We start from the raw sequence: 27210 nt of genomic DNA, 5'->3' as shown, positions 1-27210 counted from the left end.
CGCTGCCCACAATCGACTCCACGAACAGCGACACAAACGAAATGAAAATCAAGACTAAACGTCCTCACTGCAAGCGCACTCGCTTGCAAAACCTGATCACAAATAAAACAAAAGATCATGCTAGATCTCGCTGCCCGCACAGAACTCTCAAATTTAAAGTAAAGTGCTATAGACGAATTGAGTATGAAATTTCAAATTTAATTGAATTAGCTTGATAATTTTATAAAATTTAACAAAATTATTCAAGAGTTGAAAATCAATTTTCTATCGAGTTGGGTTGAGATTCCCGACTTTTTGAGTCAGCCAAATTTGCTTTAGCGTGTCTGCAAGTCTTCAAATCCAAATGAGCTGACCAGACTGATGAGCTTGGCGAACTTTCTCTCGTAAATTCTTAGCAAAATCAAAGAAATATTACATTTTAAAAATATCTGCAAAAAGTGTGCCACGGAAAATTATCTGCAACCCATTTTGGATATCTGCAAGTTTGCGAATAAATGTGAAATCTGGCATCCCTGGCCTAAGGTCCAACTCAACGGAATTTTATCCTCATAAACAGGGAGTTAAATAGAAACGAAAATAACCCAAAAGGCCATTTTTTGGATTTAACGGATTTTGGCTCAGCAGCCTTAGGTATGTCTAAAATAATTTCGGTTTATTTTAAACAATCGCAGAGTAAGTCATATTCAACGTACAGTACTCGAATAGATACTCTTCAAAAATGCTTCAATATATGCTCATCATTTCTTCCAACCAAAAAATGTTATTTTCATATTTTAAACCTTTACAAAGGCGAAATATATTTTCTATAAATAAGGGTTCACAACCGAAATTTAAGTCAGAGTTCAAAATGAAATCACATCATTTTATAAAACAGTCCAAGGTTTCCGCTTGCGCTTTCATCATTAGCCTGTAGAAAAGTCAATAACATACGATGAATAATCATTAGAGTTATAAAATAAAAAATCAATCAAACAAATAACAAACCCACCTCCAATCCGCCTCAGTTCCCAGCCCGATAATGGTCACGCGATGCGCTCCGATAGCCACCGCCATTATTGTCCGCAGCCACCGAATTACCACTCTCACCCTCCGAACCAACCGCCGCAGGCGGCGGTCCACGCGATCTGTACCCATCGTCACCACTGCGGAACTCGTTCCGCCCACGATTCTCGTCCCGCCCATAGTTGTAGTCCCGATTGGGCCGACCATAGCTTCGCTGGTATCCACCTCCGCCACCGCCACCATCGTGACGATCCGAGTAGTTGTTGCCGTCCCGATCGTCCCCGCTGTTGCTTCCATTTCCGCTGTTGTTGTTGTTGCGACGATCGTAGCTCTGGTAGCCACCCCGGTCACGATCACCGTACTGGCTGCCGCCACGGTTGTTGTAACCTCCTGGAAAAAGTGGGTTTTTGTTAGAGGGTGATCATTGTGGTTGATTTCCCAGCTTCACTTACCATAACTGCCCTTGTTGTAGCCGCTGCTCTGGTAGCTTCGCGCTTCGTAACCGCGCGAGTTGTACCCGTCGCCACCTCCATCGCGATCGTTGTACTTGTTGTAGCCACCGCTTCCGTAGCTGCCACCACGATCCCCGTACGATCGACCGCCGCCGCTTCCACCATCCCGGCCGTACTGCGGTGCCGGCGGTTCGTGCTTCTTGGTGTCCTCCTCCAGCTGGCGCTGCTCGTAGTGGATAAAGTCGTCAAAGATCGACATCGTGTGCTTGTACGAGTGGATGATCTTGAGCGCTTGCAGGCCCTTGGCGTTCGGCACCTCCTGCGTGTCGCGCGAGTTCGTGATGGGTTTGTTCTCGTTGTTTTCCAGCTTGACGTGGCGCAGCTGGCCGTTCGGGACGTCCTTGACGTAGATCCAGCGCACCTTGAAGGTGCCCTTCCACTTGTCCTGCGACCAAACGCTCGAGATCGAGTTGTAGTCGACGGCCGTCATCATTTGGGCGATCCCGCAAAAGTGACCGGACCCGTTGACGGAGAAGAACAGATAGACCATGCCGCCCTTTTCTTCGCGCTCGCGGTACGCCTGATCGAGCCGCTGGTTGCCGTGTTCGGTCGAGCACCAGATCTCGTACTTGATGCTGCGGTGGATGTCGTCCTCCGAGTAGGACTTGATCACGAAGAACCGGGCCAGGTGGGCCGTGTCGAGCATGTCGCACGTGGGCGGATTGTAGTTGTTCTTGCTCTGCAGCTGGTTGATGACGACGGGTGCCGGGGCAACCTCCGCGGCCACCGCTGCGCTCGGAGTCGGTGAGCGTGCTGGCGGCGGTGGCTGCACAACTGGCGGCGCTTGTTGCGCCTGCGGTGCTGCCGGTTGAACCGGCGGGTTGTCGTGATAGCTTGGTCCGTTTCCACGGACGCGGTCCACTTGATCCTGCTGCTGGGGAGGAGGAGCTTGCGGCTGTCGGTGCGGAGGTGCCTGCGGAGGCGGTTGTTGGTACGATCCGCGTTCGGCCTGCTGATGATGCACCGGCGCCGGAGGTGGTCCTCCGTGATGATTCTGGCTCTGGCGAGGATGCTGCGGCGGTGGCTGTTGTTGTTGCATCGAAGGCGGTTGCTGCTGCTGATGATGGTACGACGGAGGTGGCCCCGAGTAGTTGTTTCGGTTGTTTTGCGGACCACCCTGCTGATGTTGTTGTTGGTGATACGGACGATGATCTTGACGCGGCTGCTGCTGCTGCGGCGGATGAGTCATCATTCCGCCGGATTGGTTCTGCTGTTGCGATGGTGCCGGAGGCGGATTCTGCGCTTGGCCAATCGTTGGCCAACGGGTGTTTTGCGCTCCCGGAGGTGGTCCCATGTTTTGCTGTTGCTGTTGTTGTTGATGCTGATGATGTTGCTGATACTGCTGTTGTTGCTGATGATGATGCGCCTGCTGCTGCTGCTGCTGCTGCGGATGGTGATTGCCACCCATCGGGTTCGCCCCCTTAACCGGTGCCGGAGGTTCGGCCAACGGCGACGGTTCGATCACCGGCGGCGGTACGATCGGAGGTGGCGTCGGCGTCGGGACCATCGCGGCCCCGGGCCCATTCTTGGACGGGGAGTCCCACGTTCCGATGTCCATGTTGTGCTTGCCCGGAACCATCGGCGGTGGGGCCATTCCCTTCTTCTTCACCGTGGTACTCGTGGTGTTCACTTGCGGTTTAGCCGGCTGCGACGCGATCGACGCCCAGGTCATCTTTTTGGGAGCTTCCTTCTGTTGCTGGTGATGTTGGTCTGATTTGGATAGGGCACCGCCGCCGCGACCGTGGGCCGAGGACGAGTTGCCGTGATGGTTGCCGACGTCGCGGTCGCCTCGGCCACCGAGGCCCATTCCCTGCATTCCTTGTTCGACATTCTGCAAAGAAGAGAAGTTTTCTAAGAACTGGCGTCCCGTTTTACCTTAAGATACAGAGAAATTGTTTGATTTCTTTGAGAATTTGGAAATGAAAAAAATATAATGAGAATCCCCGTTTTGCGGTGTTCCAGGTCTATCCACAACAGCTGCGAATCAAAACAATACCTTCTACAATTACAAATTACTTCCATTTCCCACTTTAGCGCACCTAATCATTTCAGTGATGTGATTGTGCGTGTAAAACTGCGCGCAGCAAACAGGGAATTTTCTTCACTTTTTTTGCGATTTTTATATGCGGATTAATTTTTTTCCTATGTCAAAAGTAGTGATTTGACATTTTGTTTGACTGTTAAAAATCTACAGAATAAAATATCTGAAAGAAACAATTCCTTATGTTTGTGCTATTTTTTTCAATCTGTGGATCAAAATTCAAAATTTGTAAAAAGCGAGCTGTAGAGTTAAAACCGTTATTTTTATTTTCTTTCTTCCACATCAAATGGAATGTTTGATAGCCTATTAAAATACCAAGTGTATATTTCCAATATCCCTGGAGAGGAGCCACACGTTGCCGTCGTTTCAGGGCTATTTGCCAAGATGGTTTCCGATGTTGATATATATCACACATTTATTTTATATTTATATACTTGTGTTGATAGAAATCACAACTATTATACTATGTAAAATTACAAGATATTGATTTTTTTTTATTTGCATCTCAATATTCTTGTTTGTTCTGGTAGGAACAGGTTTAAATCTTTTTGATACATCGTTAGCTTAGGTAGAAATCCATAAAGCAAAGCAACGCTTACGCACAACAGTAAAAGAGGCCTCTTCTATGCATTGAGATTTTTTTTTCTTTTTTTTAAAGTGGGTGTTAGGTTAGGATTTGGTATTTTGATAATTGAGTTTTTTTGCAAGGCACTCAGAATAGTTAGTTTTTTTTTGTAACTTTAGGTTGTTTAATAGTTCCAGACTCTATCTATGTGTAAGCGAGTTAAGTAATGCTATCAGAATCTCTGATTTCAATTTATGTGGTCTAATAATAACCATTCAGAATTGTCAAAAAATCCATAGAGTCTCGATCAATCAATAATGAAATGATATCGGACAAAATTCGTTAATCTGTTGAACTAACGGTTTTCGGATTAGGGTTGTATCGACCATTTTTGCGAATCGAGGATCTACTGGAGTTTTGACGATCAAATGGAGCCTAACATTTCAAAGGGACACATTGGTTTTGTGAACAGGAGTGTATCTCTTTCACTCAAATGACAGTTTACATAAAGTATGATAGGGATACACTCTTGTTTGCAAAGCTTGTGTGCCCTAATGAAATGTAAGGCATGAATTAGTCGTCTTAACAACAAGTGTTTAGCTTGTAAAATATGAACGTTTCAATAATGTTTATTGTTTTTGGAAGCAGCAAAACAGGTTTAAGAATTAGGTAAAGGAATGTTTGGATTTGTAATTAAAATTTCGAGGATTTGAGATTTAAGTTACTTTCAGACAGTTTAGTTGAGGTTGTTGATTCAAGTTGCTTAGCTTTCCTGAAATGAATAATTGGGCACAAATGATTAGTTAAATTGGTTTAATTAGTTAAAGTGTACTATTTCATAGGCAGATCTGCTTCTAGTTGTAATGTACGACAGACAAGACTACTGACGGACGCGACAGAAGGGGGGCCAGAATAAAGGCCTCGAGATTTATGTTCCCGTGACAAAATAGTTTTCATCTTTTATTTTCCAGTAGATATATTTGATTTCCTTTAAATTTAAAATACATTACAGATTCCTTTTGTATAAATTTCAAATTAGTTTTTGATTGAATCATAATTTCATATTTCCTTTATTCAGTTTTAAAGTTAGATTAACGTAACTGCTCAAGTCATCCAAGTTCTTACTACTCACACCTACACTAATTTTCTTTCACCTTCCCCCTCCCGATCCCCTATATCTTCCGGTGGTGTTCATTTGGTATGCAATACTAGTTCGGCCACTACCCTTTTTTCCACAAGAAACCGGACTTGGACTGACTTGAGGCCGCGTCCCCCACCTTGCTCCGTAAAACGAAAACAAAAGTGTATATTTCCAATATTTCATCACCGAAAATTAAAAATTTCTGAAAAACTGACGAGGTCATCCATAAACCACGTGGACACTTTTCGGGAAATTCAAGACGACCAAGAAATCGACGAATCAAGAAAATAAACAAATTCTATTTTTTTTTTTTTTATTTCAAAGATTTCGAAAGTATATACTTTTTAAAATTTTAAGATTATAATATTTCAACATTGATTTTGAGAATCAAATATTCTAAAAAATTTATTAAAAGTCAAAAATTCGAAAGATCAAAGATTTCAAAGCTCCTTGAATCCAAAATTTTTAAAAATTTTAGATTTGAAAAATATAAAATTATGAGATTTAAAAATTTAAAAATTCAAAGATTTATACATTCTAAAATATTCTTACAATCCAGACTCGGTTATCCGAAGCCTCGATTATCCGAAGTTCGATTATCCGAAGGTTTGTATGGGACTTCGAATAATCGAATCACGAACATTTTTTTTTTCTTTTCCTTGTTTTAAACATTAAATTCGAGTTCTGCTACCCCATTTTAGTAAAATTTGAATAGTTGATTGTCTTTTAAATAATAAATGCATTTTTTCAATATTTCAACATCGCCATATTAATCGCCATCTTGAATTAAAAAGTTTTAAATCACTTTAACGTAGTTTAGGGGTCATACATTAAGCCCAACAATAAAAAATTAAGCAACGAAAATTTGTTTTTTCATGATTCGATTATCCGAAGTGAAATTTTTCCGCGGCCTTCGGATAATCGAATCTGGACTGTATTTAAAAATTTTATGCATCCAAAATACATTTTAAACAACATCTAAACAACATCCAACATTTAAAAAAAGTTGATTTAAAAGCAAATATTAAAAATTCTTAGATTTTAAAAGTCCTAAATTTTACGGTTTTAAAAGTCTAAATTTCAAAAATTGAGAATTTCTACAATAAAAAATTCTTAAAACCATTTTTTTAAATCGTAAAATTTTAAAAATTCTAAGATTAAAAAATTCTTGATTCTCAAACATTTTGAATTAAAAATGCTATGCTTCAAAAAAAACATGTAACATCTAAATTCCGAAATTCAAAAAGATGTACAATACACTCAAACCCCGGTGGTTTGACACCAACTGTTGTCTAACGAACGGGGTCACTTTTAAGTTTGACACACAAACGTTTGTTTTGATAGTGTGCGTGAGCGCCGTATAAAAAGTGACAGTTCGTCACTTTTTAGTTTGACTTTGACCAGTTGCGTATTTCAATTACAAAAACTTTGGTACCCTAACATGTATAGGTCATCGCTGAAATTTTCGAGTTATCGCAGTTTTAGTGAAAAAGTTGATTTTTTGCCGGTTTCGTCAATTTCCCGTTTTTGCGCGTGGCGGCGCGTCGAAAAACCCGGATTTTATTTTCAAAAAGTCATATCTCTGAATCCTGTTAATTAACCTTCCCAATTTTTGATATATTATGTAAAATTGTCCGAGGAATCCGTTAAAGATATTTTCAGGTATAAGCTCTTTGGTCCAGACACCGTCAAAACGGCATTTGATGTTTTCATAAGACTTTTTCAAATGTTAGGCTACATTTTTGAAACTCCACATTATTTTTTTTGGAAGTCAAACTTATCATCTTTCATTTGCGCCCAAGACACCTAAAATCGGTTAAAATGGAGCGAAGTCATGATTTTTTGAAAAAAGTGGTTTTTGTGAAAATTGACGCAAAAGGCAATTTTTCAGACCACCCTAACACGGCGTAGGCCACCTTAAGGCCAAACAAAAAAATACGGGTCTAATTATTTTGGCCAAGGAACCCCCAGAAAAATTTTGAGCCAAATCGAAGCACCTTTATTTTTTTTTCTTTAACTTTCATATGGAACTGCTGTATATATTAGAGTGAAACAAAAATGACTTTTTGGCGGGCATTCAAGGGTTTGTTCCGGTGGGCATTCTAAGCCCAAATCCAAAATATGAGCTTGATTGGACGTACAGGAGCTGGCGCTCCGCCTTTCAATTTTAAATGGGATTTAACCCGTAAAAAAAGATTTTTTCAAAAATGTCATTTTTTGAGACATTTTGAGCACTGTAGTTTTTATTTTCAACATCATTGGCGTGTAGGCCAGATCCTTGCGCATCTTTTGGTATAAATAACTTTGAAATTTGGAGCATCCTGGAGCTCGGTACAGACCTTCAAAGTTTGGCATTTTTTCGAAAGATCATTTTTGTTACATCCTATAGTATATATAAAAAATTTCGACGGTTTTGTTCGAACGCAAATCAGTTCAATACGGAGCGTCGGATCGAGGTGCTCTTTGTTGCGTTGAGTTCGTATAAGTCCAAGGAAGGTTCTTACGCAAAAAAGTGACAACTTTGGCCACTCTGGAACCGATTCCGGAAATTTGCAGATTATATGGGGAAAGTTACGTTAAGAGGCAGTATTTGTAGATTCTGCTCGGTTTGTTCTAGAGGTCGTATCGAGGTGCTCCAATTTGGATGAAACTTTCAGGGTTTGTTTGTCTATACTTGAGATGAACTCATGTCAAATATGAGCCCTCTACGACAAAGGGAAGTGGGTTAAAACGGGCATTGAAGTTTGAGGTCCAAAACACATGAAAAATCTTTAAATTGCTCGCGTTTCCTTAAAACTTCATCAATTCCAACTCTCTTAGATGCATTCGAATGGTCTTTTGAAGCCCTTAAAAATGTGCTATAGACATCCAGGATTGGTTTGACTTTTACTCATAGCTTTTGCAAATTACTGTTAAAAATGGATTTTTTTAAAACCATGTTGGAGACCTACTGCTGAAGATTGAATTTGTTACCCTAGATATAAGATTTTTTGGACTGTTCTAATGTAATCATGAATTGTTGCGTTCTCTCAATCAATCTCTTATCGCTCTCTGCGATCTTTTGCATTTCCGCCGACGATCGTCAGCACGATCGATCGGGTAGCCGATAGGGAGCTGCGGCTCATCAGTTTTAGTCTGTATTCGACAACGCTCGCAAGAATACATCGAGGAGGAACCTCTGCCAAAAATCACGTTTCGCTTTTTTCTTTGAATAAATGGCCCAAGTCAAAGCCGTATAGTTTTTCTTCGAAAGTTGTTTTACTTTTTTGGCAAGTTCCCCACCGAAGTTTGCGTACAATAACTTTTGGCAACAACCTCCAACACCCATACTCCCATAGGTCAAAAGTTAGGGAATTTCATGGACTATAAGCCTACGGTATTAACTTTTTGGCCAATCGCAGTTTTTCTCATAGTTTTACTATTTTTCTAGAACAAACATTTTACAACGTTAGTTTTTGCCCTGTAGGCCAAGAAGATGGCACTTTTTGGTCTCAATTTTGTCATATTCGGAATCCTCGGACAATTTCACGTAAGTTAGAAGTATTGGAGTTGTAATTTTGATTTAAAAAATAATTAAATAAAACATTTTTGAAAAAAGAAATACAGTATGTAAAAAAAGTATTTACACCCCTTGGGCACTATGCACATTTTGTGATGAAACATGTAAAAAATTTAAAGTTTGACAGGAACCTAGTACTACGTTTTGTTCAGAAACTCATGCCAAACATTTTGCTAAAAAAAGCTCATGAAAAGATGATTTCTATAAAAAGTTATATAACAAATACTATTACGAAAATAAAAAAGGTGCAAAAAAAGTTTGTACACCTTTCGAAAAATTAACATAAATAATGTTATTTGTTGACAAATCACCATAAATCCAGTCTCCCAACTCCAAATAGGCATCCTTGACTGATTAAAAAAATAATTTGGATTGAATATAAAGTTTACTAACTACTTAGTATAAAAGTTTATATAACTCTGGAAATTCTATATAAAACTTATCTAAACTTAATTTTGCAAACTTTTAATTCAAATAAATGTCAATTAATTACCATAGAATTGCTAAATAAACATTTTGGAGTGGGTATAACACCGTTTTGGGGGTATTTGTATCGATAGAATAGATTTTTCGTTGGAATTTCGTACCAACCCGGAATTACGTCGTCGGAAAATCCGCCGGCATCTGAACCGGTCCTCAATTCACAAGTCAACCTATGTGGCATCAGAAAGGGCATAAAATTTCCGATCTTTTGATATCCATACATCCAGGTTTTCTATAAAACCCACGTTTTTAAATACCTAAGCAAAAACGTTGTTATGGTTTCGTTTGAGCAACCTGCCAAAAATGTATGGAATTTCGTAATTTTTGTTCTCGTGGATCAAACTTACTTTTTGCCCAGGTATTTAAAAACGTAGGTTTTAAAGAAAACCTAGATGTATGGGTATCAAAAGATCGGAAATTTTATGCCCTTTCCGATTCCACATAGGTTGACTTGTGAATCGTGGACCGGTTCGGATGCCGGCGGATTTTCCTACGACGTAATTCCGGGTTGGTACGAAATTCCAACGAAAAATCTATTCTATCGATACAAATACTCCCAAAACGGTGTTATACCCACTCCAAAATGTTTATTTAGCAATTCTATGGTAATATATTGACATTTAGTTGAATTAAAAGTTTGCAAAATTATGTTTAGATAAGTTTTATATAGAATTTCCAGAGTTATATAAACTTTTATACTAAGTAGTTAGTAAACTTTATATTCAATCCAAATTATTTTTTTAATCAGTCAAGGATGCCTATTTGGAGTTGGGAGACTGGATTTATGGTGATTTGTCAACAAATAACATTATTTATGTTAATTTTTCGAAAGGTGTACAAACTTTTTTTGCACCTTTTTTATTTTCGTAATAGTATTTGTTATATAACTTTTTATAGAAATCATCTTTTCATGAGCTTTTTGTAGCAAAATGTTTGGCATGATTTTCTGAACAAAACGTAGTACTAGGTTCCTGTCAAACTTTAAATTTTTTACATGTTTCATCACAAAATGTGCATAGTGCCCAAGGGGTGTAAATACTTTTTTTACATACTGTAGATCTTATTTACCCTGTGATCAAAACGTCAAATGCTGTATCAAGTAGGCGAAAACCTGTTTTACCCCTAATCCAAAAAATTGTTAAAAAATATTTTAATTCATTCTAAATGGTGATTTTTCCAATCAAATTTACAACTCCAATACTTCTAACTTATGTGAAATTGTCCGAGGATTCCGAATATAACAAAATTGAGACCAAAAAGTGCCGTCTTCTTGGCCTACAGGGAGAAAACTAACGTTGTAAAATGTTTGTTCTAGAAAAATCGAAAAACTATGAGAAAAACTGTGATTGGCCAAAAAGTTAATACCGTAGGCTTATAGTGCATGAAATTACCTATCTTTTGACCTATGGGAGTATGGGTGTTGGAGGCTGTTGCAAAAAGATATTAAGGTTTTAAAAAAATCCATTTTTGACAGTAATTTGCAAAAGCTAAGAGAAAAAGTCAAACCAATCCTGGATGTCTATGGCTCATTTTGAAGTGCTTCAAAAGACCTTTCGAATGCATCTAAGAGAGTCGGAATTGATGAAGTTTTACGGAAATGCGAGCAATTTTAAGATTTTTTATGTTTTTTCGACCTCAAACTTCAAAGGCCGTTTTACCCCACTTCCCTTTGTCGTAGAGGGCTCATATTTGGCATGAGTTCATCTCATGTATAGACAAACAAACCCTGAAAGTTTCATCCAAATCGGAGCACCTCGATACGACCTGTTTCACATCGGTGAAAAACTCGCTCTTAAATTAAATTTTGATCACAGGAGGCTGAATAAGAAAAAAACCCTAAAACGTCAAAAGACGAAAAATAGGCAGAACGAAGTTTGTCGGGGTAAGCCTGTAAAATCTAACATTTTCGAAGCCTCTAAAATTATAAAATAAAAAAATCTAATATTCTACAATAAAAAAATCTAATATTTTCAAATCCTTAAATTTAAAAATTCTAAGATTAAAAATACTAGCATTTTTAGATTTCTTAAATATTTTAATTCAAAAATTCTAAAATAAAAAAAAATATAATATCTAAATTTACGAAATATAAAAAAAAACATTCTTAACATTTAAATGTTCTGAAACTCTATAATTCTAAAATAAAAAATTCTAAAATAAAAAATTCTAAAATAAAAAACTCTAAAAATCAAAAATTCTAAAATTTTTAAATCTAAAATAAAAAAAACTTAAATTCAGAAATTCTAAAATTAAAAATTCATTGAATCCAACACTTTTAAATTCAAAATTTTTGAAAATATGTAATTCTTATATTTAAAAATTCTTCGATTTATGGATTCTCGAATATTTGTATTTAAAATGCAATGCTTTCAAAATAAAAATAGAAACAATTACGATTCTTAATAGTCTAAAATTCAAACATTCTCGAATTCATAAAGTACAAAATTTTTAAAATATAGAATTCAAAGATTTAAAAATTCTTAGATTTATAGATTCTCAAATATTTGTATTGAAATATTTTACGCTCAAAAAAAAATAATAAAAACATAATAATAATAATAAATAATAAACTACGAAAATCAGAGCCTAAGTCGGATCTTTTTTACGAACCCAGAGTCAGAGACGACAAATTCTGAAGAAGGTATTAGACTACGGCAAACAAACAAAAAAAAACTCGCACATTTTGACAGTTTGTCTGTGTTGTTTGTTCGCCAACATTTGTTTGCAGAAACTTCAGCTTGCATACATTTTGTCTTGTTTGTTTGTTTGCCAAAGTGTAATAACTCCTTGAGAAGCCGAAGACGGAGTCGCATAATTTTGTTGGAGTCGACCAATTTTCAACTAATTTGTATGGGAATTGTTGTTTGAGTAGGAACCGGAGTCGGTAGATGCGGGTTTTTGGAGAGCGTGTTGCATTCACCGCAGAGACAGATTCTGTGAATGGGCCCACATTTTACAGAATCAACAGGGGAGAAAGGATGCGTGGACATACCGTACCAAACGCTTCGGATCAGTTTGGTGTGGTTTGTTAGTGGTTCGAAGTTTTTTAGAAACTTTTGGTTAATTGAACTTCGGAAAATCGAAACAATAGAGTCTAAATTGAATAGAAGTTTAACCCAAAAACTCCCCTCCTCTTACCTTAATTCCATCGTGACCCTGGTGATATCCTCCCCCCTGATGATTCCGGTGTTGATAGCTGCTATCATCGTACGGCTTTCTCTGCGAGTATCCTCCTCCGGTGGCACCAGCACCAGCGTGACCGTGGTTCATTTGCTGCGATCCCCATGAGTTGTTGTAATCATTTCCTTTTTAAGGGGTGAGAGAGAATATGCAAACTTCCGATTAGAACCCGAGATATTGTCTGTTTTTTTTTCTACGTATCTACAGGGTATGAGAAAGCAATGTTTTGAATGTTTCAAGTGTGGTAACAAAAGCGAAAGGACGTGGGTGAATGTTTTGTTGTTGTTGTTGGAGGAGGAAGAAAAAAAGAAAAACAAAAGAACTCTCAGACTTGGTGGACACGTCCTGCCAACGGGGTTTTACCGTGAGCGTTGCTACTGCCATAATGGTGTTGTTGTTGTTGGTGGTGGTGGGGAGTTTGATGGGTGTTGGATATTGGTTGCGGTACAGAAGAGGAAAGATGGTGAAACTGCTGCTGAAGATGATGCTGGACAGCTGCGGCGCTACGAGTGCTATTGCTATTGGTGCTGCTGTTGGCTTTGTTGCTACTATTGTTGTTGTTGTTGTTGTACCCACCACCTATTATAGCGATACTGTCGGTTCCATTGGACCAGGCCGGGGCGTCTCCTACGCCGCTGAACGGAGGATACTGGAACGAAGCACTGCCACTGCTGCTGTTGTTCGTCGTTGTCGTCTGCTGCGAGCCATAACCATAACCTGAAGCCCAGTACGCAGTTCAACAAGGGATTCGTAGAGCGAGAACAAGAGAAAGAGAGCGAGAAGAAGAACACCAAGGAAGAAAGAGAGAAAAATGGACAAACACTGTTGAAATGACCGTCTTCCAGAATTCACCCCCAAACCAAAGAAAAAGAGCTCGACAAAGTGAAGCAGGTCAAAAAAGTGCAACATACATCTACGGCACACAAATCAAACGCGAAAAAAAAAGCAAGAAAACTAAACCGGACATCCGTTTCCCCAAAATGGGGTTACAGAGCGTTAGAATGTGCAATCTATATCAGTAGCAGCAGTTGTGTTGCTGGATGGGAGAAACATGATAGCTTGTCACTTGGCGAAGCAGGACAAAAAAATAATATTTCTTTCGATTTTGCTTCTGCTTCTTTTCGTGCAGAAATGAACTGCGAATCGCCCCTCGGGCGCAAGGAGGAAAGGATTATTCTGGTTGTCTCTGGGAAGGAAAAAGGGTGACATTTGAGCAATAAGCCGAAATCCAACGGTAAAAAACAGGACAAATTTGCATACAACTAGATCTAAAAGCATGTACGCAGGACACTTACTTGGGACACATTTCAAAACTCGGAACACTCAAACACACAAGTATTGAAAATTATTTTTTTTTTTTTTTAAATATTTTCAGTTGATTGCACTTCTTTTTCCATTGGATATTGCGTGCTCTAGTGTGTTGTTTATTCAAGGTCTAATTTTAAAACGAGTTTTTCTCGAACCGTCAAAAACCGAACACGTCGAAATCAGAAAAGTTAAGTGTGTTGATGGAGATAAATATATCGGTAGAAAAAAATCTGTCCAGTGAGGAAATGAATTAATAAAAATCAAGAAAAAAAAATATGGAAAAATGTTTTTTAAGGAACGGTCATCACGTTCCACCTTAATCTGAAAAAACAATAATTAAAAAAAAACAAAATTTAAAATCTCGAAACAAAAATTTAAAAGATTCACTCAACATTGAACAGTTACGAAATTCAAATTGATAAAATTTCTAGTTCCAAAAATTAAAAAAAAATGGGTTGGAGAACGAAAATAAAAAAAAATCTTGCAAATTTTAGGGGTCATCCAAAAACCACGTAGACACTTGTTGGGAAATTCGAGACGATCCCCTCCCCTTCCCTTTCCCCATGTGGACAGCAAAATATCTAGGATTCAAAGATTCTAATTTTCTAAAATTTTAAATTTTGGACATTAAAAATTTTAAAATACTACAATTTAAAAATTCAGAAAATCTAAAATTAATAAAATTCTACGGTTTTTAAATTTTAGAAATCAAAATATAAATTCTAAACTTTAATTTTTTTTTGAATTCTAAGATTTTAAAAATATAACATAAATATTGTGAGATTCTTGAATTCTGAAAATAAAAAAAAGAGATTCTATGCTTTCAAAACTCAAAATACTCCAATATTCGTACAAACTTTTGAAATTCTCAAATTTTATACATTAAAATAAAATCAGACATTCTTAAATTCCTAAATAAAAAATTCTATATTGGAAAAGTCTTAAATTCTGCGGTATTTAAAGTCTGAAATTGTAAAAATCTAGAATTTTAAAATTTGAGATCGAGAAAAAATAAAATTTTGAGATTCAAAAGTTCAAAAATTCTTTAATTCTAAAATATTTTTATTTTTGTAATTCTAAAATTTTAAACACTTAACTTTTTTGAAATTCAAAAATTCAAAGATTTTAAAATCCTAAAATTCTACGGTTATAATAGCCTAAAATTCAAAAATTCATCAATTCAAAAGTCCAAAACTTTTAAATCCTGAAATAAAAAAAATCAAAAAATAGTCTAAAATTCTACGGTTTTAAGAATCTAATTCAGTCCAGACTCGATTATCCCAAGCAGGGCTTGCGAAATTTCGACTTTTTTGGTGATAGCTGACAAAACACTCCAATCGTCTTCACCACGACAACCTGATTTTTACATTCTACTTTCGTTCGTTTCACACACAAAGGAATGAGTGCTACGCAAAGTCACTCACACAATCATTGACTTCCTTCCAGGAGAAAAATCGCTTGGAGAGCGTTCGTTTGACATTTTACCGAGATTCCGATTATCTCTCCAATGATAGCAATCATATGACTCCTGTCACCACGCAGCATACATTAGGAAGAGAGAGACAAAAACGAGAGAAAGAGAAAAAGCACGTTGTCTCATTCGGGCGGCTGCTTGAGCTTGAGGCATTTTTCGTTCCTTTCGTCTTCGTGTTTACGTTCACTGACCGTCGCCAAGCAACGACGGTCATGATAGGCGTTGTGTGTCAGCGATCAAATATCGTTTTGGGAAATGATCGCTGACAGAAAGTTCTATCGAATATCGAGCAGTCCCATTCAGTGATAGATCCCTTTTCAAGCATTGATCCCAAGGCCTCGAAAAAAAATCACTTCTGATAATCGAAAATTCGGATAATCATAATCATCAACAAATTCTAAGATTCAAAACTCTTAGATTTCTAGATCCTCAAATATTTTCATTGAAAAATTCTATGCTTTCAAAATAAAATAAAAAACATCCAAATTCCGAAATTCTAAAAATGGTAGAAAATTGTTTTCAATTCGGAAATTCTAAACATTCAAATATTCTGAAATTCTTAAATAAAGATTTCTAAAACAAAAAGCAAAAACTGGAAATTTGGTTTATTGGACCTTTTTAAAAAAAAAACTCCAGAATTATTAATTCTTTAAGTCCAAAATATTTAAATTCTAAAATTTTGAAAACATAAAACTCTAAGATTCAAAAATTTATATAGTTTAGATATTTTTATTTCAAAATTAATGCTCCCAAAATAAATAAATAAAAACATTTAAATCCCGAAACGGGAGCGGCCGTGGCTGACTGGTTACGGTGTTCGCTTTGTAAGCGAATGGTTCTGGGTTCGATTCCCATCTGCTCCCAACGAGAAAGTTAAGAACACATAAATTTGAAATGATAAATATGAACGAAAAATCAAAGTCGCTCGCGGCGGGGTTCGATCCCCCGTCCTTTGGATTGGTAAGCAAAAATGCTAACCACTAGGCCATGACGACTTGGTGAGCGTGGACTGGAATTAGGAATACTGTTACAGAGAGCGAGTTGTGGCGCTATAACCACGGCAAATAGAGTCCAGGGCATTCGTGGAAATACAATGTCCCATCCCAGAGGGTCCCGGAGTACCAAACCTTCTAAGCATGGTGCTCCCAACGAATACAACCAAATCACGGAGCGTATGGTGGTGTGTCCCCACGCTTCTTCCTCCCTTGTCGATTCAGAATTGTGTTGTTGTTCGAACACTCAGTGCTCAAACTCAACCCAATTACGAGTCATCTCTGCGATACGGCTTTACGCAGTAGGCCTGGCCGCTTTAACGCTTGTGATGTTTCAATGCATTTTCAATGCAATGGCGCACTACAAATGTTAATAAATGACAAGAAGAGTGCTAGGCGTCATCTGAACTAAGGCACTCTCCAGGATCCCTTCGAAAGATTGGCTGCGCTAGGGTCTGATTAGATTAGATTAGATTAGAAAAACATTTAAATCCCGAAACTCAAAAAAAGTTTTCCAAAAATTTTAAAAGTCTAAAATTGTACGGTTTTAGAGTCGAAAAATCAAAAATTTAGAAATCCTGGAATTAAAAATTCTTGAAGTCCAAATTTTTAAATTCTTAAATTTTAAGAATCAAAAATTTTCAATTTTTAGATCCACGAGTATTTTCATTAAAAAATTCTATGCTTTCTAAATAAAAAAAAAAACATCTAAATTCCGAAATTCATAGAATGGTAGAATTTTGTTTTTTATTCGGAAGTTCTAAGCATTCAAATATTCTGAAATTCTAAAATAAAGATTAGAAAATCAAAAATTCAGAAATTCTAGAATTAACAATTCTTAAAGTCCTGAAATCTAACATTTTGAAAATATAAAATTCAAAGTTTCAAAAATTCATATATTTTAAATTCTCAAATATTTTTATTTAAAAAATAATGCTTCAAATTCAAAAATAGCAGATTTTTTTCTAATTCCAAACATAACAATATTCTTAAATTCAAAAAAAAATAAAAGATTTCTGAAATTTTAAGAGTCTAAAATTCTACAATTAAAAATTCTTGAAGTCCAAAAAAAATTCTAAAATTTTTAAGATCCTCATGCTTTCAAAAAAAAACATCTTAAGGGGTTACATACATGTAGAAAATCACAAAATTTCATGTTACAGAAAATTTATTAAATCCACTAAAAAGATGATTTTCAATCACTCCTTCAAATAGCCATATCTCGGCAATGATACAACCAAATGTCTCCAAAATTGTTTTGATAATAGATGAAAATGTATATTTTAATGCCCTGAAAACAGATTTTAAATAAAACTGAGTGTGTTCTCACACCAACCTCTGACTTTTTTGTCGATTTAAATGTATGTAACCCCTTAATTCCGAAATTCAAAAAAGGGCAAATTTATTTTTTATTCGGAAATTCTAAACATTTGAAATGTCTGAAATTCTTAAAAAAGATTTCTTAAATTTTAAAAGTCTAAAATTCTCAAATTCAGAAATTTTAAAATTTGAAATTCCTAAAGACAAAAATTAAAAATTCTTTAAGTTAAAAATTTTTAAATTCAGAAATTGTGAAAAAATAAAATTCTAAGATTCAAAAGTTCAAAAATGTTTAGGCTTTTAGATTCTTATTCTTTTTTTTAAATTCTCTGCTTCCAAAATTAAAAAAAATGGGGTGAGGAGGTAGGCTGAATATTTCAAATTTTAAGGTCTCGTGGTTTCTGCACGATCGCTTATTCGCGATTGCGATTTGCGAAACTCTCTCAATTCTGGAGCACTGATCTGAACCGTGAGTTGTTATTGTTTATTGTTTGCAGAACTTCATGGAACATTCTTATAAGAAACTTTGTAAGCAAACAAACCTCAACAACATAACCCAGGGGTCCAACCTTCATTACCTCTCACGCCCTCACATGTCACGGTCTCGAAAGCAAGTTTATAGCCCCTCCAATCCAATCAGAGATCGAACCCGTGTCGCGTCGCGTCGCAGTCCCAGCAGGTATGATACTGAGTTGCAACCGAACGCCACACCCCCGCAAAACCCGTCCAACACTGCCATAAATTGCAACAACACAGAACAAGTACCATGTCCATCGTCGTGTTACTTGCACAACTGGTGTACTTACTTTCTTATCTAAAAATACACCGCCGCTTGGTTGAACCAAAAATAACCCGGAATAGGACCGAACTGCGAGCAGCAATTACTCGGTCTGGACTAGAATAGACTTCGATCTCTTTCTGTGTTTTCTTGAACGACGCTGTTCGATTCCAGCCAGGCTCTGCTGAGTGCTGAGACAACCGCGTTCGCTCAACCGGTGGAACGTCGCGGAAACTGGACCAATAACATAAAGAAATTGAGAAAAACCGCAACATCACGAGGCACCGCACAACCACCACAAAACCGGGTGCTGCAGGTATGCGTATTTGCGCCAACGAGAAGTACATTGAACTTGAAGCGAGTCGCGAGATCTTGGTGGGGCGCGCGCACTCAACCGTGACCAACGGCTGGACTCCCAATTCAATCGCGGGTCGGGGCAACCCGACTCTCTCAAGTTCAAGGTCACGCGACTGGGAAGTTACCGTGCAGCGCTTGCACTTTCGATGGCCGCTGTGGCGATCGAACTTGACTGGTTCTTCGGAATGTGGGGGCAGAAGAAGATGCCCTTCACTTTGCAAAAAGATTCCGCAGGATGGAATATCAACCACCCGAAATCTCCTACAAACAGCGAGTCGACTGTAGTCTCCAAACCCCCCAGAGGCCAACGACCCCGTGACTTGAGTTTGGTCATTTCATTCGTGCCAACTACAGTGTTGCGTCGACGGCGTCGTCGTCGTCATCGGCAGCGTGGCCTTAGAAACACAAACTAGACCGCAGCGCTAAACAGCGGCGTCGCGCCGTGCCGCACCACCTACGCCCCACGGCCGAGAGTCTTCCGGTCACGTCTCGTGATTTGTTGTTCAGTCGGTTGTTTTTTTCTAGTTTCTTTTATGTTGAACTCTTTCTAATTGGCACGCGCGCGCTCGAGCTTTCTTCTTTTCGTAGTTGAGATTTAGATTGCGCGTTGCGAGTCGTCGTCCTTAACGATATGATGCAATAAGGGTTATTGTTTGTGTCATTTTTGTAATTTTTATTTAAATGGAAACAGTAGATGAAGCAGTGGTAATATTACTATTACCTTATTCTTGGGCATTGTCTCAAAACCATTTTTTTTTTTTCAACCGCTTTATTATATTTTGTATTTTTAATTTTCGTTAAACTTTGCAAGGGCCTTCCAAAGGCAAAACAAGCAATTTTGCATGATCATTGGTTTCTCCATATAAATTTGAAGCCTGTCCATAATAAAGTGCATGAAAACATTCGAACATCCAGTTCCTGAGAAGGCGTTTTCTGGTCGAATTGGTGTCTTCAATAAGTCATAGGTTATGTTTGAGACTTTTAAGAAATAAAAAAAATGGTATACGGACAGAAAACGTCTAAATTATTTAGTAATTTTTTAAATTCAAAAACTGGATTGTGACTAACTTTACCCCTTCGATTTTTTTTTTTTTTTTTTTTTGTTTGGTGTTCTCAATTTTAGATGGTAGTCGCACGGCGTGTTTTCTGGGCAACCTCAAGAGACTTAAGGTAATCTTAAGTCATCGCTACTTTCAAATATGTCTTATAGGAAATTTTCTCAGCTTTCCAATGCTTTTAAAAGTGAAATGTTCCGTCGAGAAATTCCTGAGATATTTATTATTTAGTTTTTTTGTTTTAAATTCTTTCATTACTTTTCACTAACTTTTTCAAAAGGTCCTATGTACATAAAAACTCATAGCGCATTGGTGATTTTGAAAAAGTAATCTAGAAATAACAGTTCAGGAAACTTGTCAAATGATGTGTTTTATGAGTCATTTATCAAATGTGCAAAATCAAAATGTGCAAAATAAGACAAGAAATAAATTTGTTGAAAGAGGTGCAAATCGCTATACATTTTGAAAAATTACACAGCTGTCCAGTTGTTTTGCAATCATTAAATTCCAAGATTTCAAAGTATTGACGAAAATTTTATTTTTGCGAGAAAAAAAAGTTTTTACCGTGCATTACATTGTAATTTCATAAAATTTCTAAATATTTTCAAACGAGCCTAAACAAGCTAAATATGATTTTCTATGCAGAAAAATGCACTTTATATTTTGATGTTTTTTGAAAAGAAAAGTGCCCCCTGATTTTTCGAAGCAATTTTGAAGGGGGGGGCATAAACTATGAAAAATATTTGCAACGGCCTTAAACATAAAAAAGGTTTGAACGGTATTTTCCACATACTGAGTTGAAAACACCCGAATTTTATTGCCAATTTAAATGCATTTTCAACAAAAAAAAAAACATTTTATAAAATTTTATCTTTATTCTATTATTATGGAAATACGACTTTTGAAGCTTGCAACAGTAATTTGTTTTGTATCCATGTTCTTGGTAAGTAAGAGCAGACAGGTAATATTTGTAGAAAAAAAAATGTTATAATCTATTTATTCTTGTAAAAATTATATTTTAATACGGTTTTTTAATTATTTCAATATGGAATAAATCCCACATATTCAAAAACTCAGTTAAAACTTAGTTTTCAAATTTTGATGAGTAAATGACACATAAAACACATCATTTGACAAGTTTCCTTAACTGTTATTAAAATTTCTCCAGATAAAAATAAAGGAATATAAAACTTAAAAACTTAAAAAATAGATATCTCAGGAATTTCTCGATGAAATATTTCGCTTTTGCTTTTTGAAGCGTGTTAAAAAAATTAATGAATCTTTTTCAAAATTATAAATATCAACATTGTTGACAATGTCATTTTTGGGCAAGTAATCACAAATTACCAGAGGCGTCGCATCCACCTGTTCAACCTGTTCATAGGATAGGTGATCATTTTGATTTCTTTCTGAAGAAAGAATTAAAATATGTTCATCAAAATAATTGAACGAACATGCCAACTCTTCTTGGAATCATGAAATCTAACGCGCACGCCGTCTACCTGTTCGGATTTCTCCAAGCACGAGTTCCCATACAACGCATCCAAAAATACACAGAAAGGCCCCCCTATTTGTACACGCTGGACGGTATGAATGTGGTTGTTCAGGGTGTGCATGAAAGCTTTTGGACAGTCGACATAAAAGCGCGCGAGCCGAGACACGAGCAGGGAGTGTGCAAAATATGGAGATTTCTCTCTCTCTTTGAACTTTGCTCTCTCCCTGCTCGTGTCTCGGCTCGCGCGCTTTTATGTCGACTGTCCAAAAGCTTTCATGCACACCCTGAACTACCACATTCATACCGTCCAGCGTGTACAAATAGAGGAGGGCTTTCTGTGTATTTTTGGATGCGTTGTATGGGAACTCGTGCATGGAGAAATCCGAACAGGTTGGCGGCTGGTTGGGAGGATTTTTAGTGCGCGTTAGATTTTCATTGAGAGCTCTATGGATACGAATGCGCTTGGCTGTTCCATGATTCCAAGACGATTTGGCGTGTTCGCTCAAATATTTTAGTAAAACTTTTTTAATTGTTATAAATAGTAGAACGGCATGTTGCTTCCAAAAAGCGTTTTAAACTGAAATAAAGTAATAAATTGCTCTGTTAAAAGTGAGCAAGCAAGTTCATCGACAGATTTGCAAAATAATTTGGAAGAAAATAGAATAAAATCTTCAAACTACCAAGCAAACAATAATTTCCTTTACATCGACGCCGTCGTGCTATCATGTCGCACCCGCCATTTCGACGTTCCGAGAAAAACGCGTTTTAATGTTTGACCTTGAATAAACAAAAACGAGAGCACGCAATGTAAACAATAAAAAACACGTTTTGTTTGGTTGACCATTCTGTGCATTGCCCCGAAGTTTGGTTGTATTTGGTTGCCGGACTCCCGAGTTATAATTACACATGTTTACGGTAGTCTCACTTGTACGTGCGTCAAACGCGTTCTGACCTGAAATCCCTTTGGCCAATTGTCACACTTACCTAAATTTTCAGGGAGTGACAAGATAGCACGACAAGATTGAAACTTCTTTTATATGAAAAGTGACAAAAATTCGCGGAGCTTTTTTGGTTTTCAATGAATATCTCAGGATTTAAATCGAATGTTGGGGATCTGTGAAGGTCAAAAGGTGAGGCATAGTGAGCTGCACAAAATGGCGTTCTTAACTCAATTTGGTCCAAAATGCACGCACGACAAGTTAGCACGACGGCGACAACATGTTATTTGAACAAAAACAAAAATCAAAAAAGGGCTTAAATAAGCTGTCGTAATAATGTCTACTTGGTTTGAATTCTTGGGTTTTGATCTTTAAAAAAAAATTTCGGAAAATTTTATAAAGTGATGTTTTTTATTTTATATTATGGATTTATATTGAGATATGAGATGCAGTAAAATAACAAAAAAACTCAGATTTGTTATACTTAACTATGGCAATTATTTTTTATTTGTGGCTTAAAAAGCCCATTTTGAAAATAAATGCAAAAATAAAGGTTAAACGTCCAATCGATTGCACGAGTTTTTGTTAAATAAAAAAAAAAATTTCATCGATAATATTTTTTTTCCTTCTAGTTTTTTAGGGAAATTTTGAAGAGAAACGTAAAATACAATTTTTTATGGCTTAATTGTTTTAGTCAGGAAACTAGAGCACGTGATTCCAGGATTCGAATGGTCAACATCCGGAATGTTTGCTTAGTGAGATTTTTAAATATTCGCAATTCGCAATTCGCAATTTTCAGTGTAAGAACGGGCCTTGACCGATCTTATGCACCAGGTTCCCGACGAACACGCACTGCCCTTACACCTACATCTCACCCTTGCTCTGAGTCAGTACGAGCAGCACGCTAGAACACGCTTTGAGTGTTCGTGCCAGGCATGCACACCTTCTTTTCCGGTTACGCAATTTAACTCGGCCGGGGGTGGTACATTGGGTAGGGTTTGATGTAAGTATAAGCGCCTAACCATTTATAGTGTGCCTATCAACTTTGATTAAAGCAAAAACTGTTTTATTTTTTAGTTTGAATTCAAATCTAGTTGTTATTTTACTGGGTGTTGTTTTTCTCCTGAAATCTTTTCTAGTGTTGAGTCGTGTTTATCTGTTGCTATTTCTTTTGTCGCGGTGTTTTGTTACAATATTTTGGTCCTAAGCATTTTAGAAAAGTTTTTCAAAAGTACAATAGTAATATTTGTGTTAATCCATTAACCATTCCATAAATTGAGTAAGGGCTCAAACCTCACTTGTTTGAAAAAAGGGTGAAGATTGAAAACAATAGACAGTTAAAGAGAATATATTTTATAAAAAATCAAGAATCAATAGTAAGAGAATGTTGATTTTTTTTTAAAGAATAAAAATGAGAAGCTGTATGTAGTAGATATAAAATTAGACAATAGTTAATAAATAGAGATTAAAAACAAGCGTAGATTATAGTAATGATAACTTATAGGATAGATAAAGAATTATTCAAATAAATAAATTCGCAATAAAATCAAAAGAGAAAAGACTAATGATAAATAGACTTGATATTACTAGTACATCGAGGAAAAGTATTTTTTAAGGAAAAACACAAAGTTTCTTAAAGCAGTATCAATTGGTAAAATAGAGCGGAAAAGCTTTGAGAGACAAGAGAATCAAAAGTAAGAAAAATCAAAATCAAATGATGGATATTAAATAGAAGAATCAATGAAGAAGTGAGAATCAGTAGAGCAAAATAAAAATAGGAGATAGGTGGTAGCTGAGAATGAAGAAAAGAGAAACCCCGTTGTGCGATGTTTCAGGTACATCCACAGCAGTTGACTCAACATACTGCGAATCGAAACAATACCGTCTACAATCACAAATTACTTCCCTTTCCCACATTGTTGCGCCCCTTTCTTCTAGCCGTCTCGACTCTGACCCGCGGTGGTCAAAGGTTTACGATCCGTTTCCACAGGCCACCAGCTAGGTCATCATGAAAACCAAGCCAACGTGGAGGTAAGAAAATAGGACACTCGCAAGGAACCAGAGCTATACTGTTCTGATCAAGATAATTCGGATGATCTAACAGAACTACGGATGTAGTTAGTTGCGCTCCTTCCAGGATGTTCCTTACGTGGACGTCAACCGAAGAGCACGCAACAAGGTCAGTGCCATTGCATGCTCTTAGGTATCAATCCTTGGCCTGCTTGCTTAGTGAGATTTGCAAATAATGAATAATTTTTGCTCTAATCTAATCCAATGGAACATAAGAGAAGTCATTCTAAAGAAAACTCCAGGGAAAAACTTGTGGTTGGATTACGCCTCAAGTTTTGATTTAGTTTTTTTTTATTTACAAAACAAGCTAATTATAGAAAACTACAATGTAAAAAGCATTTCAATTTTACACTTCTTAAAAAATTATCAAACTTAAATTACTGAAAAGATTGTTTGAACAGGTAAACATTTTGGCCACGCGTCGCCTCTGCAAAATTAGGAATCTAAACCGTTAAAATTTGTGTAATTCAGAATTACAAAAATGTAATCACAAATTTGATAGAAAGATGCAAACAGGATTACGTAATTCCGAGTTTCATTAAATCAGAGATCCGATCTGAGAACAAGTGTAATACGGGATTACAAAAAACGTCTTTTGACGTGGAATCGCTGTAAAGTCCAACCTCGATTATCCGTAGGCCTCGGAAAAATTACACTTCGAATAATCGAAACACAAAAAAAAATGTTTTTGCGTCGGCTTATTTTTTTAACTGTCGAGCTTAAGTTAAGTATGAACCCTAAACTACGCTAATGTGATTCATGATTCATTAAAAAATTAAATCCTAGGTGTCGGCCAAAATGGCGGTAATGAAACATGAAAAAATACTTTTGGTATTTTTTTTCAAAAAAATCAGCAAAAATCAAATGCAATATTTGAAAAAGGCCAAAAATTTAATATTAGGCTCATTTTAAATGTTGGTCTTCATAAAAAAAAATCAAAAATATTTGTTCGAAGGGGATAGTTTTTCACTTTTTGACATTGAAAATCAAACCAACAAATTCTGAGATTATCGAAATTTGAAAATGGAGTCATAAAACAAAAAAACGTTTTAAATAAATAATTATTAAATCTTTTCCAACATTAGTACGATGAACATTTCTGGAGCAACATTTGAAAAGGGCGAATAAGCAGCTCAACTAAAAAAAACACACACACAGTTTCGTTTAATCCCAGGCAATAAGTAACTTGTTTAACATCTTCACATTTTTTTAAAAGGTGCCCGATACCTGAGAATTTGCTATATTGTTCCGGCTGTCAACTCTTTTCTCGTGTTGGTCCAAATTTGTCCTTTTGGAAACTACAAGATATAACCAATTCCACCATGTTTAAAACCCTTACGGCGAGTTGGATCAACTGTGGTCTTAGCCTTACCCCCCAAAGGAAAAAAAAAAAAAAAAAAAAAAACCCTTACGAATCGAAACACACCAGAATAACAAACCAAATAACACAACGCAAACACGCACATGATAAGCAGAAGAGTGATGATAAGCTTTTGGTGCAGGAGAAACGGTTCAGCAAACAAAGAGGCAACAGATGAAGGCGAAAGTATAAAAACAAACAGCAATTTACAGTAAGGAAATTAAAAATCAAAGTCGCAGAATCTATGACAAGCGCAGCAGAAACAATGTAACGGAGCTGCTGGAACACTCGGAAAGTGACAAGCTCTTCTCTACTCTCGACACTTAGTCTTCTTGGGGGGAGCTTGCGATTTCGTTAGGATTTTCCACCACCCTGGGGTCACTTCGAGACTTTACCGTGATTTCCTTGTCCTTTCATCCGCTGAAAAAAAAAGTAAGAGAAAAAGAGGTTGATTAAATTTCTGTGTTTGAGGAAGTTTTTGTGGCAAATTACCTGATCTGACACGGTTGACATTGGTGGATGCTGCGTCTTGTCCGGCTCCTGGGTGTCAACAAATAACAAAACACACAAAGTTCTGTCCCCCTGAGCGACGTCGACCGACTGTCAAACACTGTCCTGAACCCGAAGTAGGCCGCGGATTGTTTTTTTTTTTTTCGCTAGACTGCTGCTTCTGCTTCAAGTTGTTGTTGTTTTCGTTTCGATCTTCTTTTTCTTGTTGGCGTTTTCTTTGCTTCTTTTTCGCACAAACGCGCACACACACACGCACAGAGCAAAAAAACGGAACGACGAAGTAATTTCCTTGTTTGCTTGGATCTGCTGCTTTCTTCGTTTTCTTCCTGCTTTTTTTTCTCTCACTCCCTCTGCCGCGATGAGGTGTTTTCCCGGACCGGACCCAAGGGTTGCTTCGGTTCTCGCGGTCCCGCGAAAAGCGTCGGAAAATCCGGAACAAACTTTTCCACAAAGAAAGCGTCCGCTAGCGCAAAAAGAAACCCCGTTTTTCCACACACAATCGCCAAACGATTCTTCTTCTACTTTTTCGCTTTCTTCGATTTGGAACAACTAAAAAAGAGAACCGGAACCCGCTTTCCGGGGGGGGATGGGGTCGCAATCGGACGCGGAACTTGCCGGAAGTACACACCGAAACACCGACCAGGCCAAAACTAAACCAGAAAACGCAAAAAACTCGGTCCCAATTTGGCTCAGCACTTTTCAAAACCGAAAACTTTTTTCTTCTTCTCTTCTCACCACTTCCAAGTCCATCAAAATCACTGCCTGCCAGCTCGGAACACGATCGACTCAGCTTTGCTGTTGGTTGGTTGGCTGCTGCTGCTTCGGCTTCAAGAGTGTGCACACGAGCGAAAGAGACGGACTGCGACACACACAATATGGCGGCGGCTTTCTTGCGCGGTTTGCTGCCGGTTGCCGGAGAGGGATGGAACGATGACGGTGGAAAAAAACGCCGTTTGTTTTGGTTAGGTTGGCAGCGAGAGTTTTGACAGATTGGAGTGTCAAACTTATCGACGATACTGCAGAAGAAGCTAAACACTCTTGTTAGGGGTTGTTCAAAATGGAGTAAATTA

The 27210-nt window shown here is 37.2% G+C and overlaps 1 protein-coding gene across 3 annotated transcripts in view; it reads right to left on the bottom strand.

Annotated features, from left to right (window-relative positions):
- The window catches only part of LOC120424005 (YTH domain-containing family protein 3-like), a 29585-nt gene extending 2650 nt beyond the window's left edge, over positions 1-26935 (bottom strand). The window contains exons 1-6 of one of the 3 annotated variants that reach the window (XM_039588016.2): positions 26123-26935; positions 26026-26050; positions 13060-13200; positions 12442-12608; positions 1455-3345; positions 989-1392 (exon numbers count right to left, since the gene is read on the bottom strand). In XM_039588016.2, the coding sequence (XP_039443950.1) occupies positions 1001-1392; positions 1455-3345; positions 12442-12608; positions 13060-13200; positions 26026-26050; positions 26123-26143 (2637 nt within the window). In that variant the 5' untranslated portion in view covers positions 26144-26935 and the 3' untranslated portion in view covers positions 989-1000. Of the gene's footprint in view, positions 1-988; positions 1393-1454; positions 3346-12441; positions 12609-12846; positions 12982-13059; positions 13201-26025; positions 26051-26122 lie in introns of those variants that run through there. The other 2 variants (XM_039588017.2, XM_039588018.2) reach the window with 2 other exon arrangements.
- Positions 26936-27210: the final 275 nt, after the last annotated feature.

This window comes from Culex pipiens, chromosome 3 (assembly GCF_016801865.2).
Source record: "Culex pipiens pallens isolate TS chromosome 3, TS_CPP_V2, whole genome shotgun sequence".
In the NCBI taxonomy this organism is placed as follows: Eukaryota; Metazoa; Arthropoda; class Insecta; order Diptera; family Culicidae; genus Culex; species Culex pipiens.
Note: the sequence above shows the minus strand (reverse complement) of the source record. Positions and strands in the feature narration are given on the sequence as shown.